Source organism: Nelusetta ayraudi, unplaced genomic scaffold, assembly GCF_046127955.1.
Source record: "Nelusetta ayraudi isolate G7.1 ecotype Tasmania unplaced genomic scaffold, CSIRO-AGI_Nayr_v1 ptg000002l, whole genome shotgun sequence".
Taxonomy (NCBI): domain Eukaryota; kingdom Metazoa; phylum Chordata; class Actinopteri; order Tetraodontiformes; family Monacanthidae; genus Nelusetta; species Nelusetta ayraudi.
In genome coordinates this window covers 9,031,517-9,049,976 of record NW_027466052.1, presented here as the reverse complement: position 1 = coordinate 9,049,976, position 18,460 = coordinate 9,031,517, and the positions used below count along the sequence as shown (strand labels likewise).

The 18,460-nt window shown below is 43.0% G+C and overlaps 2 protein-coding genes and 1 long non-coding RNA gene across 7 annotated transcripts in view; 2 read left to right on the top strand and 1 right to left on the bottom strand.

Annotated features, from left to right (window-relative positions):
- dennd5a (DENN/MADD domain containing 5A) overlaps positions 1 to 12,970 on the top strand; it is a 32,424-nt gene extending 19,454 nt beyond the window's left edge. For 2 of the 4 annotated variants that reach the window (XM_076022302.1, XM_076022292.1), the window contains 18 exons: positions 317 to 532; positions 614 to 848; positions 1,157 to 1,246; positions 3,000 to 3,150; positions 3,257 to 3,350; positions 4,220 to 4,351; positions 5,053 to 5,205; positions 5,288 to 5,375; positions 5,456 to 5,543; positions 7,585 to 7,713; positions 8,360 to 8,481; positions 8,582 to 8,727; positions 9,104 to 9,222; positions 9,340 to 9,521; positions 9,729 to 9,811; positions 10,944 to 11,067; positions 11,167 to 11,335; positions 11,473 to 12,970. In XM_076022302.1, the coding sequence (XP_075878417.1) occupies positions 317 to 532; positions 614 to 848; positions 1,157 to 1,246; positions 3,000 to 3,150; positions 3,257 to 3,350; positions 4,220 to 4,351; positions 5,053 to 5,205; positions 5,288 to 5,375; positions 5,456 to 5,543; positions 7,585 to 7,713; positions 8,360 to 8,481; positions 8,582 to 8,727; positions 9,104 to 9,222; positions 9,340 to 9,521; positions 9,729 to 9,811; positions 10,944 to 11,067; positions 11,167 to 11,335; positions 11,473 to 11,656 (2,505 nt within the window). In that variant the 3' untranslated portion in view covers positions 11,657 to 12,970. The remainder of the gene's footprint in view (positions 1 to 316; positions 533 to 613; positions 849 to 1,156; positions 1,247 to 2,999; positions 3,151 to 3,256; positions 3,351 to 4,219; positions 4,352 to 5,052; positions 5,206 to 5,287; positions 5,376 to 5,455; positions 5,544 to 7,584; positions 7,714 to 8,359; positions 8,482 to 8,581; positions 8,728 to 9,103; positions 9,223 to 9,339; positions 9,522 to 9,728; positions 9,812 to 10,943; positions 11,068 to 11,166; positions 11,336 to 11,472) is intronic. The other 2 variants (XM_076022319.1, XM_076022311.1) reach the window with 1 other exon arrangement.
- A 149-nt stretch (positions 12,971 to 13,119) lies between these two features.
- Positions 13,120 to 14,977, bottom strand: LOC142885626 (uncharacterized). Its single transcript, XR_012926310.1, has 2 exons — positions 14,838 to 14,977; positions 13,120 to 13,644 (listed from the first exon to the last, which is right to left on the bottom strand). It is a non-coding gene; the product is annotated as an uncharacterized LOC142885626 (long non-coding RNA).
- sinhcafl (SIN3-HDAC complex associated factor, like) lies at positions 13,493 to 17,869 on the top strand. Of its 2 annotated transcripts, none has more exons than XM_076022273.1 (6): positions 13,493 to 13,624; positions 14,817 to 14,985; positions 15,095 to 15,194; positions 15,330 to 15,444; positions 15,703 to 15,853; positions 15,953 to 17,869. In XM_076022273.1, the coding sequence occupies exons 2-6, from the start codon at positions 14,858 to 14,860 to the stop codon at positions 16,134 to 16,136; spliced, it is 678 nt and encodes a 225-aa protein (XP_075878388.1). In that variant the 5' UTR covers positions 13,493 to 13,624; positions 14,817 to 14,857; the 3' UTR covers positions 16,137 to 17,869. The 2 variants fall into 2 exon arrangements, with proteins under 2 accessions (XP_075878388.1, XP_075878377.1); XM_076022262.1 differs by having other exon boundaries at positions 15,700 to 15,853.
- Positions 17,870 to 18,460: the final 591 nt, after the last annotated feature.

The window sequence follows — 18,460 nt, the reverse complement described above, 5'->3', positions numbered from 1 at the left end:
TTTTGTTCTGGTTCTCACCATCCTATCTCCTCGGTGTCATCGCCCCCTCTCACATTGTTTTTATCCGTCCACATGACGTGTTGAAAGACAACCCCGTGTTTTCACCTCGTTTCGTGTCATGAAGCAAAACCACATCCCTGACTTTGTTGGAACAACACGCGCCCGACGGCCTCCTCCTCATGTGACTCTCTCTTCTCTCTCTCTCTCTCTCTCTCTCTCTCTCTCTCTCTCTCTCTCTCTCTCTCTCTCTCTCTCTCTCTCTCTCTCTCTCACTCTCTCTCTCACTTCTCCCTTTTGTGTCCCGCTCTGTCCCAAGCTGGAGGTGAGAGAGGATGCCGGCAGCTTCAGGGACCCGCGCTACCAGTGCGACGAGGAGGAGCTGAAGATGCACCAGCTCAACATCCAGGTGCGCGAGGTCTTTGCCAACCGCTTCACGCAGATGTTCGCCGACTACGAGGTGTTTGTCATCCAGCCGAGCCACGACAAAGAGTCCTGGTTCACCAACAGAGACCAGATGCAGAACTTTGACAAGGTAAACGCTAAAACAAATAAAGTTTTTATATTCTCCGACCCACCACTGTCAACGTCACCACCTCCCTCTGCACGTGTCCAGGCCTCCTTCCTGTCCGACCAACCGGAGCCCTACCTGCCCTTCCTGTCCCGCTTCCTGGAGACGCAGATGTTCGCCTCCTTCATCGACAGTAAAATCCTCTGCCACGACGACGAGGAGAAGGAGCACACGCTGCGGGTGTTCGACTCCCGCGTGGACAAGATCCGCATGCTCAACGTGCGCACGCCCACGCTGCGCACCTCCATGTACCAGAAGTGCACAAACATCGAGGAAGCAGGTGAGAAGCCCTGGAAATTTTTTCCCGAGGAAGTTGCCTCTTATCCTGAGCAGCACGGAGCCTTCATCTTCGACCTCTGCCAAGCTTAATTATGCACCCGTGCGAGGCCAAAACTCTCACAGTCTAAATGTTGTCAACTTAATTGAAGGACCTCCCGACGTATTCTCCCAAACCCTCTCATTTCAAAGGCCAAACAGCCACGGTTGCCAAGTTATTCCAGTTTTTCCACTTTTAAACCTCTGACGGAGACTCTGTCTCTGAGATTTGCTCTTGAGTTAACCGACTGCTAATTGCTGTTTTGTTTGCAGACACCCTGCTTAGGAAACGGTATGAGAAAGCAGATTTTATCGCCCCGCAAGCTCACTCCATTGCGGTGGAGAACGACTCGACTCACCCTCGTAATATTTTGTTCCTGTTACCTCAAAGCTCCCTGGGTGGCGGCTCTTGGAATGTGTGTGCGATGCATGACGGTGCACTCGCAGAGGATGGGCTCACTTTGAAGTTGGCCACTTCCACAATTTAATTCAAAATTGTTTGGAGATCATAATTATTGACTTTTCCTTTGCGAGAATCCGTGTGAAATGCATACACATATATCCTGTACCCCTTTTGCATGTCTTGGTGGACATGTGGGGCCTTTCTGTCAGATTTTCAAACTGGGCTGCACTGAGTGGTTTCCTTTGTCGCTTAAACACTTTCAATTGTGTGAATGGGTGACAGGGAGCAGGGCCAAAGCAATCCTGGCTCGTGTCCGGCTGCATCGGGGTGACATTTTGAAAGCCGCAGCCAACCTTTGACAACCTTCCTCTTCCTCCTCCTCGTCCTCCTCCTCCTCATTCTCTTCTTCCTTTCGAGCCTATTTTCCCCTGTAAAGTCTTTGCCATGACTGAAGTTATTCCAATGCAGCAAAATTGTTTGTAACAAAGTTACAACTATGATTATTTTCACATTGGCTTACTGCACTGTTGTGAAGTTAGAGCTTATTGAACCCTCTTCTGCTTTTTGCTGCTTTCTTAAAAAAGCAACTTTGTTTGGAGGGATTGAAATAAGATTATAGCACCAAACAGGACGGGAAAAGCTGACGAGTATCTTTTTGTGCATCTAAAGTTTTGATGATGATGATGATGATGATGCACTTTATATAGCCAATTTAATTTAATTAACCAGCGTCTCTGATCTCTCCAGTAGACAAACTTGCAGGATGCTAATGACAGTTTAATAAATCCTACTTTAGGCCAGTAAATCTCTCTGCTGGAGTCTCTCCTTCACCGGGAGGTGGTAATGTCTATTAGTCATTTCCTTCCATCTGGCGTTTTGAATTTTTCCGAGTCTCACTGCTTCTGCTGTCAGATGAACCCACGTGTGGGTGACATCAGAAAAGTTACTGTCTGAAGCTGTATTCATGCACAAGTCTTGATTGTGATTATAAAAAAAGGTCTTTATTCCGGGTCACTATTCTTCCTTGACGTTTTTCTTTTCTGCCGTCAGTCATTTATTACAGAGCAATTACACTTTCTGTGAAGATTATTCTTCTTTGTCAATATGCCAATCTTTGACAAATGACAAAAAAAACTTGAATGTTTGTTGAATGATACAGTTTTAAAATTAAACCGTCTCCCCATGATTCATGTCCCCTTTTATTCTACAGTGCGATACTTTTGTGTTACTTTTCACTCTGAAATGAATTGGGAATTCTTAAAGCTGCTCTCTGTTGTTTTTCAATATGGAAATGGTGGTCTCTTGTGGTCTTTGTTTTATTCGCTTGCAACAGGGAGAGAGCAGCACCCCCGCTGGCATGGCATAGAACTGTAGCTTTACTTGCCTGCCCAGCAACCCGCCTCACTTTAAACACAGCAGCGTCGACACTTGCCTGACTCACTGGCTCGCTCGCTTGTCTCCGTATGTTCGCAGTGGCAGAGATGCCAAAGAAACTAAAGACAAGTGTTGTCCAAGGATGCAACGAAAAAAACTGTCACGATAGGCTAGCACACCAGTCTGTAGTTCAAATATTATTCTGATACTGGGCACACAACTCTTATAGTCCTATACCAACTGTTCTCCCTGTTGCAAGCCTTAAAAAAAAACATACATAGCGTTGCTTGGAATTGATGATACTGAGTCGGGTGGTCTCACCAACATCTTTTTTTGCAGAGAAAGCCATCGAGATGAGGGTGGCAAAGATCGACCACACCGCTCTGCACCCCCACCTGCTGGACATGAAGATCGGCCAGGGCCGCTACGAACAAGGCTTCTTCCCTCGGCTGCAGTCTGACGTTCTGTCCACCGGGCCCACCAGCAACAAGTCAGCGCCTCGCATCATAAACCTCTCCGTCTCTTCTCATTATGAGCTCTTTTCTTTTCTTCTCATTTCCTTTCATAACTCAAAGGAGTGTTCTCCTTTGCTCTAGATGGGCCAAGAGGAGCGCCCCTGCCCAGTGGAGGAGGAGGGATCGGCAGAAGCAGCACGCTGAGCACCTTTACTTGGACAACGACCAGAGAGAGGTGCGCTTGGCTCTGATTGGCTCGGATCGCCGTCTCTGTTTTCTTGCTTCTTTTTGCATGAGCTGCTGTTGTTTTTGCTTTATTAACATTCTGTCTGCTTTGCTGGTTTCTCTCTCTCTTTTTCTCTCTCTCACACACGCATGGCCACTTGTCTCTCCTTGTCTCCCACCACCTCTCTTCCTCTCCTCCTCTGTCTCCCGCACCCGCTTGCTTGCACACTCTCAGCATGTAGAGTGTTTGTTTCCGGAGCTGCAGCTCCTGCGGTTTCTTGACTACTACTGGCTCTCGCAGTCCTTCAGGCCGTGTCTGAAATCGGTGACTGTGGACGTGGTATGTGCCGCTGGCGCTTGTGTGGGGCCTGTAGTCTCAACGCTGACTTTGTCCGTTCACACGGTGCTTTTCATTTAGTTCCCGCTGAGGTTAAGCCAACAATTCCACTCTGTTGTGGGTGTATTTGAGAGTACAGCAGTGGGAGCGAAATGAAAAATGCTGACAAAATAAATATATATAGTTCTAGGCCTAAACTTTTAGAACAGTTACTTCACTTCCTGTTGATCTATTAGTTTATAGTTGTTTGAATGTTCCATGGTCTCTAATTTAACTGTATACAAAAGTTTTGCTCATTTGAATTACATAAAAAAATAATTGAATGCCTGCGTACACGCATTCTGTTTGAATTCTCTTGATTCTTGACTCATTTGCTCCTAATATTTGTATTTTTTTTAATGTTTGTTTTCAATGCTTCTTCTGGAGTAGTTGTATGAAATTTTGTGAAGAGGAAGCTCCAATATGATTTAGTGCCTGCCAGCATTTCTGATTCTATTCCTCCTTCTTCTTTTTCTGACTGATTCATGCGTGTATGTTATCAGAAATACATCCAGGAGGCGAGGAACCTGGGCACCACCATTAGACAGCCCAAACTGTCCAACTTGTCACCTTCGGTCATCGCCCAGACTAACTGGAAGTTTGTAGAAGGTCTGCTGAAGGAGTGCAGGAACAAGGTTTGTGTTGCAGCGGTGCTCTGTTCAACATGTTGGAAGTCGGTCTCAAATGACTTCTGGGCCAGAATAAAACCTGCTGTGGTTCCAGACACTTTTCCAGGCAACTTTTTGAATTTTTTTTTTTTATTTCTAAGACAATGCCATTTATTTTGTTAAATTTCATAATTTGTTACTGTCCAGCCTTTATAAACAGCTCAAAGTTTCATCATTGAGGCTTCAGTTTGATCCTTTCCTGCTGGGTTCGCAGGAAGCACAGATGAGTGTAATCATGAGGGCTGATTCATTCCAATGAAAATGATCTCATAGACAGCATTGTGAAACCAAGTGAGGGCTTGTCCACAGATATAGGTTACTTCCGTCTTTGTCATGTTTTCTTTGTCATAAAAAAGTACAACACAAATGTCAACACTAAAATGTGATAACAGAATTTTGTGAGCTTGTTTACTTGCAACAGAATCCATGGGCCCATTTTGTATTTTGTTGTGCATCAAATAAGGCTACACAACATCCCATTTTTCAAATTTCATACACACATACATATTACATTAGACAACAATGTAAAACATCACACGCCCTCTTTTCACACCGTCATACTATTTGCTGTCCTTGGACAAGTTATTATTTTAGGATGGCGACCTGAAACTAAGCTAAGGAAACAAGTGTCTTGTTGGGAGGGTGCTGATGCATTTGTGTCCCTGCAGACCAAGCGCATGCTGGTGGAGAAGATGGGCCGGGAGGCTGTGGAGTTGGGTCATGGTGAGGTCAGCATCACCGGCGTGGAGGAGAACACCTTGATCGCCAGTCTGTGTGACCTGCTGGAGAGAATCTGGAGCCATGGGCTTCAGGTCAAGCAGGTCAGTGAAAGGAAAACAAATCAACCTGGTCATTTACAGACAGCAGGGCTAACTTATTTTTTTTCTTTTTTTAATCTTTCAGGGTAAATCTGCCCTGTGGTCTCACCTGCTGCATTATCAGGAGAACAAAGAGAAAAACAACGCCACTCCAGGCAGTTTGGGACCTCCAGGTGAGTAATAATATCAGTTCACGGGTAAAACAGTCTCACGTTAGCATGCTAGCGTCTTTAACCTTTTATTTTGTCTTCAGGTTTCATTCACGACACTGAGAGACGGAAATCTGATGGCAGTATGTCAGCCATGGCTCCTCTGAAAGTCTCTCTGATCCAGGACATGAGGTGAGGAGCTTCCGAGTCATCTGGGTTTTTTTTTTAACTCGGGACAAATCCAATAGTAGCACACGAAGCATGCAGGTCCGTTGAACTCGCTCTGCCCTCTAGTGGTCACACTGCCACACAGCTCAGTCGGCACTTAGGATATAGTTTTCCAGGGGTAAAACTTTCATTTATCCCGATATATTTTTTAAGCTTTACACACTATAAGTAGCAGTTTGTCATTGAAACTTAGTATGAACTGCCCTACATCCTTTTCAGATTTTTATGTTACTAATGTTCGACACAGTATACGGAGATACTCAACCGCACACATCATCATCTTTACCCATTTCATGTATTTTGATATATATCAAAAGACTGAATGTTCCACTTATTTTGACATTTGTTTAAAAAAAAATGTATTGTAAATATTATATTCATATTTCATATACATACACACTTGAGATACTGTCCAAAATACACCTGTCTATGTGCGTGTGCGCGCGTGATGTTTACATAACGGCCCTCACGTTATGGACCGTAGCCAAACCAGAGCTGAGGAGTCGGAGGTTAGGAGGCACTGAGTGTAACAGCATGTTACTTCCAGTCTAATTACCAGACCCCCTACCAGACGGACCGAGAGTGGTGGAGGGGTCTCGGGGCACTGAGAAGCAAAACATCAGCCTCTCAAAATGAGCTTCAATAATTGATCCTATTCTGTGCAATAGTAGGTAAATAGATTGACACGTCCTGTGTCTGAGGACCTTATATACTGTGAGGTGAGGGTTACAGCGCGTGTCTGCGCTACCGCTGTGTCTTGCAGCCAAGATGGCTGAAACATAGAGTCGACGCTTTGTCTGTTGCCATGGAGATAACGAGCAAAAAAAAAAAAGAAAAAAAGTGGGTTACTTGGTGTGAGTGAGCGTAGGGGGATGGAAAGTAGGGGAGGAGACGTGAGGAGGAGCCCTCGGCAGACGACGGACTCATGGCACAGGTGGAGTGGAGCAAATGTGTCCCGACACCAGAGCCATGATAGTGGCTCCGAGCCACCACACGAGTCTGGCTGAAATGCCACCGCACAGTCACAGGCAGTCCTTCAAGTCGCTGCCGCTTGTTTTTGTTTGTTTTTGTCATAAAGGTTTCACATCATATTCAATTTATTTATTTTTTTATTTTTTTGGGAAACTTTATTTCGGACAATTACAGATACAATAGAATGAAGCGGAGCTTATCGAGTCTTATCCCACTGTTAACATATATTGCAATTATAAATTATAGAAAAATGATTTACATCTGAGGCACTGATAGATCTCTGTATATCTACCAGTATATTCTGTCCAGATAATCGCATATTATTTAACTGTCTGTTTACACCCTTCCACAACAGCGCTTCATTTTAGCTTCTTGCTCATAACTGACGTTTTGTTGCATCTTCCACATGTTTGGAAGGAGATATAAACCACTGCACTTTATTAGGCTGCCAATGAGGGCAGAGGGAGCAACTGCCACTAAACCATAAAGCATCAGATAAAATAAATTCTGGCGCGCTCTCATTCGTCTGGAGTTGAGTGAGAAACGGCTCATTGTGAGAAAAGACTGGCCGAGGGAATTTTACAGAATATGGGACCTTTTTTACAGTGGCTGCCGTTAAAATGCATCATCAGTTACAGTGTGCCATATGATGCGGATTTTTCTATTGCCATGAAATGAACAACCAAGCCGGATTATCTTTTGGGCTGGCGGCAGCACAGTGCTGTGGCCTGATAACTGGCAGGTTTTGAGCTTATTGTAATTTCAGGTCTTGGGGTGGAGACTCGAGAGGCCTATTTGCATCATCTCTTTGAGTCTGTGTGGGTTTCCTCTGGCTGCTCCGCTTTTCCCAACAGTCATCCAAGCAAAAAAGAAAAAAAAATCATAGCAACAAATACCATTTCCTTATTATTTTTAAAATATTTTCTTGGCTGTTTTTTTAAAATCCTCAATTTTCGCGTGAAATAGCAGCGGATTGGTCCTTTACTCTGACCTTACTCAAACATCCTTTGAACTCTCCTTCTTTCACCTGCAGACACATCCAGAACATCAGTGAGATTAAGACGGACGTCGGCAAAGCCAGAGCCTGGGTCCGCCTCTCCATGGAGAAGAAGCTGCTCTCCAGACACCTGAAGCAGCTGCTGTCAGACCACGAGCTAACAAAGTGAGCGCCGCAGACCACATCAAAGTCGCACTCTGAGCGTTGAAGACCAATCTCTCTCTCTCTCTCTCTCTCTTTCTCTCTCTCTCTCCCTCCCCCTCCCCTCCCCCTCTCCCGCTCCCTCTCTCTCTCTTTCTCCCACTCTCTCTCTCTCTCTCTCCCCCTCACCCTCTCCCTCTCTCTCTCTCTCTCTCTCGCTCTCTCTCTCTCTCTCTCTCCCCCTCTCTCTCTCTGTGTGCTCCTGGCCCGTCCGCCGCCGCCGCCACTCTCCGTTTGTGCAGGAATGTGATGATCTGATGTAGAAATTAAGATGACATCCGATCAATTATACATGAGATCTTTTGAATTCGCAGAGCATCACACAAAAGTCCACCGCTGCATATATTATTTACAGCCTGCTTCATAATTGATGTGTGAGGGTTGAACTGGGTCAGGGGGAATTCTGTCTGCCTTTTGTGACCTTATGCCGTGAGACTTTATTTTCAGCAGCATTCATTTTGGCAAGCTTACACACCATCCGTAATGGCACAGTGGAAATGGCTGATGACTGTTTAACAACTGGGCAGCTTTTTGCAGTCATGATAGAAGTCTCCGATTTATGTGGTGTTGTTTTTGCACGTCGTAAAACACTCCACGTCCTTTCTTTCAGAAAACTGTACAAACGGTACGCCTTCCTCCGTTGTGACGATGAGAAGGAGCAGTTCCTCTACCACCTCCTCTCCTTTAACGCCGTGGATTACTTCTGCTTCACCAACGTCTTTACAACAATCAGTGGGTGCCTCTCCAATGCCAAACAACTGTCGGATTAGTCGAGGTTTGATTTTAATTTGAGGGTATTTTCTCTCCCTCTCCCTCATCTCTGTCTCGGCAGTGATCCCCTACCATGTGCTGGTTGTTCCCAGCAAGAAGCTAGGAGGCTCCATGTTCACAGCCAACCCCTGGGTGTGTGTGTCGGGGGAGCTTGCTGAGACCGGAGTCCTGCAGGTCCCCAGAAATACGCTGGAGATCACTTTTGAGGTCGGTGTCGGAGCCAACATGACTCCGTTCATAGACCATATACAGGTCTCTCTTTTGTGGTTTTAAGTCTCTTATGATCAATGAACAGTAGGTGCACCACAGCGTGTGCTTTAGTCAGGCAGCATAGCCTGACTACTGCCGTGTTTGAGTTATTTCACACTTTCACTGTTTCCTACATAATTAATGTGTGTTCAGACGTAGTTTTAATGCCTTCAGTGAGAAACTGCAACGTCAATAGTCATGAGAATGAAAGAAAATGCATTCAATTCATTGGCTCGTAGTGTACATACATAGACACACACACACACAGTTTTCATCTATTGTATTGTATTGATGTTTGACGCTGTCTCTCCCTCACGCCGTCTCCTTCCCTCAGTGCCAGAACCTGGGCAAGCTCACGACGGTGCAGATGGGTCACGACAACACAGGGCTCTACGCAAAGTGGCTGGTGGAGTGCGTGTTCGTCCGCAACGAGATCACAGGGCACACGTACAAGTGAGCATGACTCTGTGCAACACGGTCGCCTCCCTCTGTGCTGTGTGGTGGTGTTGATGGCCTCGATTTGGCCAAAACGGACCGAACAAAAAAGTGCGCTGCGCCGCTGCCCTGCAGGTTCCCGTGCGGCCGATGGTTGGGTAAAGGTGTGGATGACGGCAGTCTGGAGAGGATCCTGGTGGGAGAGCTGATGACCCCCAGCACAGAGAACGATGAAAGGATGTGTCGGACGCCGCCGATGCAACAGTCCCCGGGGATGATGAGGAGGTTTGTGACCATCTCGCCAAACAGCAAACCAAGTGAGTATCTAAGATACTGGACAGATTCAGATTCAGACGTCTTTACACTGGCCGTCCTTGTTTTTCACTTTTTGAAGTCATGCTTTGTAAACCTCCACTGTCCTTGTGTCAAAATACATAGAAAAGAAGACTCAACAAACGTGTTTTCTTTATCCTCTGAATTCTTTCTAAGCATCTTTGCGGTTTGCCTTTTCCTTTCCCTTCCAGAGTTAAACACGGGCCAGATCCAGGAGGGAGTGGGAGAGGCCATCAACGGGATTGTGAAGCACTTTCATAAGCCGGAGAAGGAGGTGAGAGACAGCAGTCTAGACAAGCCTCAACGTGAACTTCTATTATTCATTGCAAATGAAGAATCGTGGCTTTCTGCTCCGGTGGTCTCCAGACCCCCAAGCTGCTGCAAGACACCAATATAATTCACCCACAAGGCGTATTGGAGAAGAACGCTTTCGTTCTCTGTCTTTCTTTCTTTTTTTTCCTTTTTTTGGTTAGCAGAATTTTTATTTTCTAAATATTTCTTCCCCAGTGGCTATTTTTTCTTTCATTTTAATTAATTCTGTATTTATAGCTTTTTAGTGCACACATTAAAAAGATTTTATGTTATTTTGTTATATTTCCAGCAGCCTTTTCTTCAAAAAGTGATCATTTACACCGGGAATTCCCCGTCCCTTCTGTTTTCCCTTTTCACTGCATTGCAGAACAATGCTGGGCGGTGCTGGCCCTGAATGGTCTCTGTTTTGCTTATACATACACTGTCAGGACATTCAGTATTTTATTTGGTTTTGTTTTATTATCACAGGAACAAAAATTCAAATCTGATCACAAATTATTCCACATTTGTTCCAGTCCATAATTGAAAAGTGTCAGGGAGAAGAAGTCTTATGTTACCATCCGCTTTATCAGAAAAAAAGTTTAAGCAATATTTAGCTTGATGGTTTGTCCATAACACATTATAAAGTCACTTATAGAGAATACAATATCGTTTTTTACTTTGTGTAACAAATACACAACAACTCATCAATAAACAACCAAAAACAAAGATGAAAAATAACATCAATGAATAAGCAACAGAGCTAAGGAACCAACCTGTCCACTTCACATTGTCTTATTATTTTGTCTTCATACGTTTTCTTAAACAGATAAATACTAGTACAAGCTTTTAAATCAATTATTAAATAATTCCATAATTTGATGCCACATACTGGAACACACATTTGTTTCAAAGTAGGTCTTGCATTTGAATGATTAAAATGTATATTTAAAAAAAGAAAACAGCAACAAAAATAGCATTGATGATCCTGCTAAGTAAAGGACAGGCAAGGGAGCTGCTTTTAGGAGCGGTTAAGAACCCTATCTGACCTTCGCCAGTTGTGACAGTATTAACTAACGCATGTCTGCTTTCCCCTCGGTGGCTGCCCACCGCAGAGAGGCAGCCTGACCCTCCTCCTGTGTGGAGAGTACGGACTGGTGTGGGCCCTGGAGCAGGTGTTCCAGCACGGCTTCAAATCGCCACGACTCTTTAAGAACGTCTTCATCTGGGACTTCTTGGGTAAAGACTTGACATCACTAATATTTCATAACAGTTGTGTCAAACTTTTTTTTTATTTTTTTATAATAATATTGTTATTTATTTATCTTATCTTAACAGAAAAGTCTCAGGTCTACTTTGAAAGTGCCGAGCAGCGGGAAGTGACGGCGGATGAAAACTGGCAGACCAGAGTGCATCACTTCTGCCGTTTCATGCGCGCCATCAACAACACGTCCAGGAACATCGGCAAGGACGGCAAGTTCCAGATGCTCGTCTGCCTCGGTGCCAGGTAGGCCAACAGCTCAAACACGTCAGCACTGTGCCCACACTTTTACTAATGCAAGTGCAGATAGGGCTAAATGTGTTTTTTCCTGCTGTCTCTCTGATTTTAAGCCGCTGTGTTGTCTGTGTGCCATCTGATCACAGGGACCATTTGTTGCACCACTGGATCGCGCTCCTGGCAGATTGCCCAATCACGGCTCAGATGTACGAGGACGCTGCGTTGATCAAGGACCGATCGCTGGTAAACTCTCTGATACGAGTGCTACAGACTCTGCAGGAGTTCAACATCACCCTGGAGGCGTCGCTCGTCAAAGGTGTTGGTATCTGAAACCAAACCCACTCCACACCAGTTGTACCTGACCACAGAGGCCACTGGGGACCACTAACAAGAATATACTGATTCTTTTATATGCAGGAACTGACTTGAACAAGAGACATTTTCTGGCTTATTTTAAAGCTACTGTTACATCTGCCATATATCAAGTGCAATGAGCCTTTCAAGATATGTTGTTATTTTTACCCTCAACGACGTTGCCATTAGATGTTGAAAATATGTTTTCTATTGCGAACCATGATTTTCACGTTATTGACCTCCTTGTGCTATAAGGTTTTATTCAAAGCTAAATATTTTCATTGTTATCGTCAACGGCTGACAATGGCTATATTTAAGGGAAAGAGGAGCAAAACTGTTAATATATTTTCAGAGAAATACAGTATTATTTTGTTAAATCCATCACGTTGCTTGCTCTGTTGTCAGCTCAGATTCCAATGTCATTATGCAGAGCTTAAGGCAAATGATGCTGAGGTATGCTTTATAAGTATGTGTATGACAGGGGGGTTTGTAGTGTGAAAGAAAATAAGCTTAAATTTGGCCCGTTCCCTAAGATGTGTGTTAGTATGCAGATCTTTGACATGGATACTTAGAAGAAAACGTTGTTGCATGAAAAAAGACTGCGTGACTCAAGCTTTTATCCAGTGATGGAAAATACATTTAGATAGAAAAAGGGAAATTATCCCAAGTCCTTGAGATTTTTGAGATTCCAGATCATCCTACAGAAGCTTGACCTTTCTTTCCACGTGGATCCCAATGGTAGCCTTCTTGTTGCCACCACCAACCGGCCCTGTCATGAGCCATCATCCTGACCTCTACACTACACCTGCTTTTTTTTCCTGAAACAGTGGGATCATCTATTTAGACTCCCTAATAAAAGATGATCACCTGTTTCCCATGTAAAGCAGAAAACGGACAGTGCTTTCTTTCCCCCACTTTGTGTTTCCTCATTATGGTTTCTTGCTATGCAATACCCAAAAACAGAGAGAATTCAACGCCCTACAGACTTCATATCAGGTTCTTCTGAGGAGTTACCAGGCCTTCCTTCGTTACTTTACATTGAACTCTGGGCAGAATAAGAGATTTGATATGTGAAGGACTTCTTTTCTGTGCCAACGTCTGGAATGACTGTGTTGTACTCGTCTGTGTACAACTCACACACATGAGCATCTTGGGAGATCTATATTTTTGTTTTTAAAAACTGTTGTACATTTATCAATTTAACTGTGTAATGTAGTGTTTACTAAGTGAGCAACAGTGTACAGTGTAAAAAAAAAATATATTAAGAATAAAGCATCTGTAATGCATTAAGACTTGCAGATTTCATTTTAGTCAAAAACAATTGTCTCTAATTTGTGTATATACTCTCTTCTGAACAATGTGAAAGAACTGTTTATTAAAAATAATGATTTAAAGGTTAGTTTTAGGTCATTTTTGACCTAAACGTTTTTTCCCCCCCCCCTAATGAAATATGTATTGTTTTAGTTTTTACAACTGTGGATTCTCAATTGTAAAAAGCAACTGGAAATTGACTTAACAGAATTAGCGTTCATTAATTTACCGAAATGTTATTTGCGGGCCCCCTGTCCTCAGCTGAGAAAATGTCAACAAACTCTTGGCGCCATCGTCTACTGCTGTTGTTCACTACAGCTCCGCCCCTAAAGCTTTGTGGGACTTGGAGTTTTAAAAGATGACTACGTCCGTTTTAGCGCCACCGGGCCACTCCGCCTATTCACTGCGTATCCCACCATTCATTTCACCCGAAGGACACATGAGAATGGCAGCGATTGGCTGGCTCCAGGTTTGAACGCAACGGCTGGACGCCTTATATGGTCATTTGATGCTCAGCCTTTTCATTCCGGCTTTTTATGCTAATGATATTGTAATGAACAGCTGCATGCAATCGTAGTAAGAGCATGCGCAGTGAGTGAGAAGTGTACGGCGAAGATTCAAAGTTTTTGTTAGGTAAGTGCAATGTTTTTCTCCTCTAAAGAAGTAGTTTACGTTGGATTTTACAATGTTCTTGTCGTTTAAATAAGGCGGGTTGTATGGTGGCTGCAAAACTTGACGTGACGTGCGTGTTTTCCGGCTGTTGCGACTGTGCGACGTTAATGTTGCGGGCGCTGCGCGAGGAAGACTAACCGCCGCGACAATAGGATAACGTGGAAGTGAACGGAGAGCGTGGCGTGGTGATGTTAGCACGCTCGGCTAACTAGCATGCTAACCGCTAACAACAATGGGCCATCTTTGGCGCTCTAGTGGACGTAACTTGTCATTTAAATGGAAAGGGGTCGCATTCGAACTTTTCGTACATTCGGGGGGAAAACACTCTTCGCACCACACGTCACATTTGACGTCTGAAACTGCGTGCATGAAGACGCGTGTTGAACATAAACGAATAGCCCGGTAGCTTTTTGTTTCTATACTTCAGTAAAGCGGCGATGCCCGCTTTTTGTCTTGTGTCTTTGCGGCAAACAAATACACACACATACATACAAATAACTAAAGCCACTTTCGACGTGCATCTGAAGGGAAGTTCGGAGGTTGTTTTTTTTGCGGTGCACTTTAGTAAAGACGCCAGTTTAGCAAAGCGATAGTAAAACGTTATGTCGTGGGTGTAACGTTGCTGTCGGTCGAGCGCGTGACAATTGTGGAGCCTCTTAAAGTTTTGGCTTGTGTGCGCTTTCATTTGGTTTAATGTCGCTCAATAAACATGTAATATATATCCCGTCTGTAAGTCCGAGTAACATTGCCGGGTTTTAACTTTAGCGTGGTGCCACCGTTGTCCGTTCTGGGTGTTTTCGAATGTTCCCGCTACCTTCCTTTAAATCCCAGCAAGGCGCGCTAGTTGTGGCTGAGCAAAGAAAGAAGCCGCTGTCGTGGTTCTGGGCCGTTCGTTTGCCTTCAATTTAACAACTGTTCACCAAGCAGCGGAGCCTCTTAGTTTGGTACAATTAAAAATTAAAAAAAAAAAAATATATCGTGTTTAAGACAGACTTTGTGTGTATGCGTGAGGCGGGACCGCCCCCTTTCCCGGGGTAGCCAGAATCCCTGTCTGCACGCACACACACACACGCCACACCACGGCGTGTTATCATATCACAAGGACTGGCCGGCGCAATTACCAACCGCCGTCTGCTTTCGTTTTCTTTTTTAGGTATTTTTTCTTCATCATAACGCAAGTGCTAGAAAGCGACCATGTTTGGCTTCCACAAATCAAAGATCTACCGGAGCAACGACGGTTGTTGCATCTGCAAGACCAAGTCGTCCAGTTCACGCTTCACGGACAGCAGTCGTTACGAGGAGACGTTCAAGCTCTGCTTTGGGTAAAGGCTGCTTCTCAATCCCTTTTTATGTGCCATTTTAATGCGTTATGCTCATTTGAACGCACCGTATGCTCCGTTTAATGTGTGTGTCGCGTTTATTTCGTGACAGTCTGTCGGAAGATCGTGTTGGAGACATCTGCAATGCTTGCGTGCTTCTGGTTAAGAGGTGGAAGAAGTTGCCACATGGTTCCAAGAAGAACTGGAATCATGTAAGTCATGAGTTTTTTTCTTATCGCAATTGATATCTGGTAATCCGATGTTTGTTTGTTTTTTGTTTGTTTTTTAATCTTACCACGTGGTGCTTCTTTAAACGGATTGTCTGTATTTTCCCTGATTCCACTCAGGTGGTGGATGCCAGAGCTGGACCAGGTTTCAAGGTGACCAAACCCAAGAAGATCAAAAATGGTGATGGGAAAAAGAAGAGCAAGCTCAAGAAGCTTCACAAATTAAGAAGACAAAGTAAGTCATAAATACAAACCTAAATGACCTTGGAATAATTATTTAGATACATTTATTCTTTTTTTATTTTCTTTCTTTCTTTCTTTCTTTTTTTAAAAAAAAGCTTGTGAAGTGAAGGTAATTGTGATATGTTTCTGTTTCAGTCTTACCACCAAAACAATGTAAATATTTTACGATTTCTCTGCAACTATGGGCCACCACTCACTGTATAATTGTGACAGCTGTGGTTAAGTGTGTTTGTTTTTGATTTCCAAGCAGATTCCGATGCCCACAGCACAACCTCCAGTGTGTCTCCTGCCCAGTCACCCAGTTACAGCAACCAGTCTGATGACGGTTCGGACATTGAGTCCAAGCAGAGACGCTCAACTCCGTCCATCTACTCCTTCTTGGACCGATCCTACTGGAAGAGGTAGGCCACTGCTCTCATTCTTCAGTGCTTCAGAGCTATTTGGACCTGGTCCATGTTTAATGTGATGACTAACTTGGACTTGAATTAATTTTTTTCCAGGCAGAAGGTGTGCTGTGGGATCGTCTACAAGGGGCGGTTTGGAGAGGTGATCATCGATCCGCGACTGTTCAAGCCCTGCTGCAGTTCCAAAAAACAGAAGACGCTGACATCTACGCAAGTGGCTGCGCATCTTCCTAGCACACTTCCTGCACAGCTGCCAGAAGACGTGAAACCAAACTGGTGATTGCTTTTTCTGAATCCCTGTAGGGTTAAACCATGGCACTCGCCTAGCTTCGTCTCCAGTGGCAGACCTCCCCATTTTCACTCCTCAAATTAAATCTGTTAGCTAGATGTTGTTGTTTTTTTTTCCCAAGTATTGCCTCTTTTTATATTGATATTTTTTTATTTTATGTATATATTCAGTGTCTGTTTTATAGAAAATTATTTTTTACGGGCATTAGCATTATTTATAGGACGAGGAAAAAATGTGTTGAGGTTCTGTTTCTGATTTTTATTGGTTTCTTTTAGTTTTATGAATTGATCAACTTAATGTACATAGTTTTGGTCTTGTACTCTTTATTTTTTCACTTTTGTCAAATTGTATGCATGAAAGACACCAGCTATTCTAAAAACCAGCCTTTAAGTGTGGGTGTGTGTGTGTGTGTATGCGAGAGCGCGAGCGTGTGTCTCAACATGTAGCTGCAGTGTTCTCTTGTCTGTTTTCACAGGTTTGTAGGATTTATTTTCACACCAATGATCAATATCGCAGCTCTTCATCATTAATGGGTTATACATGTCATTAATACGTTTAAAGTATTTGTATAGATCAGTTTGTTTTCATAACTGAACCATGCCACAAATTTAAAACACTCCATGCATGCAGTATATTCTTCTGCTTTGTGGAATGGGAAACAATTAATTTATTGTTTTGTACAGCTTAAAATAACAATGCATGTCTCCAAACAACATTTTAAAAGGCATTTTGTAAATATAGACGCTTTGGCGCTTGGTTTTCCACGCATTTTTATTTTTCATGCAAATGTTAACATATCGCAAACCACTACTTCTACTGTTGAGAAACATGTCTGAATGATGTACTCTTAAGCTTAGCCAGTCCGGTTTTACTGAATTGTGAATCACATGAATTTCTGTACATTCCTATAAACTGTAGCTTTTGCTTCTTTTTTTTTTTTTTTTTTTTTTTATAAATGTGTCCAAACTGCAGGGAATTCATAATGTTCGTAGCTGTAATCTTCCTTATCAAGTAGTCAGAAGTAAAAGGCAAAGCAAGGTATCGTAAACGGTTACTCACAAAAACGCCATAAACAGACTGTCTGAGAAAATGTTTGTGATTGTCATGTGATTAATATTCAGAGGAAAATTGTCAAAGCTCAAACTATGCAGATGTTTTGAATGTGGAAAGTGTTTTTTCCTTTCACCGTCATATGACGGGATGGATTCTGGAGCAACCAAAATTGGCTTGTAAAAAGCATATCAGCAATAATTGAACACTTTCCTATTCACAACTTCCTCATGATATTTTTCGTGTGTCATGCTGAGTTAATGCTGACAAGTTTTTTGTTTGTTTGTTTTTTCATATAAAAACTGCGGCAGGGTAGTGAAATGCTGAACATATTTTCTGATTCATGTGAAAAGGTGAAATGCTGCTCCCTTTTTAAGCCTGGCAAATAAGCTTGTTTTTGTCTCTTTAAGGGGTTGCCATATTTTTTGCGAGGTACATTTTGGGATGTTAGATGTGCCTTAATGGATTATCTGACCTTTTCATGATGAATATCACGTAATTTATATTTATTTATTAGAAAAGACTTTAAGTGAATTTTTGGTAACTGGTGTAGAGCCTCTCAGAAAGTCTGTTATTGATTTTGTGCACTTCTTTGAAACATGCTATGTAAATGTCTTTTTATGCTTCCTTTTTATACTGTACCACAAAGTAGATCCACATTGTAATAAAAAGAAGAAAGAAAACGGGTCTTTGTAACACTTAATTGCACCACTAGATGGCAGGCAATGACTGAAACAGTTTTTTGTATTGTTTGATTCGTTAAACCCAAACACTCAGAAAGAAACAGTTTCTTTCTTTTTCTTCTATCAGTTAAACATGACTGTAGTTGCATATAAATGTTAATGACTAAAATGAAAAAAGTTATTGGTTTCACTCTCATAATCAAACTTTTAAAGGCTGACGACTGTGGGACCACTGACGTCAACCATTACTAAATGTACAATATGTTGAAAATGTTAAAATTGATATAATTACGATTTGAACTGTAAACTTTAAAAATAAAAAAAATAAAAAAAATCTCACGCATCCAAACATTAAATTAATGGACTTGAAAATGATTCTCGTTGCCTAGCAACTGCACAGCGTGGTAAACTGCAGGCGTGTGTGGAAGTACCTCGCTAGCCAGTCGTGGTTGATGGATGCCTTATTACGTGAACCCATTCTGAGTTCGACCCCTTTTTTTCATCACGTTCAACTAAACTCGACTTTTTAATCGAACGCCAAAGGCCATGTTTACACTCTTGATGTTTGTTGTTTTATGCTAA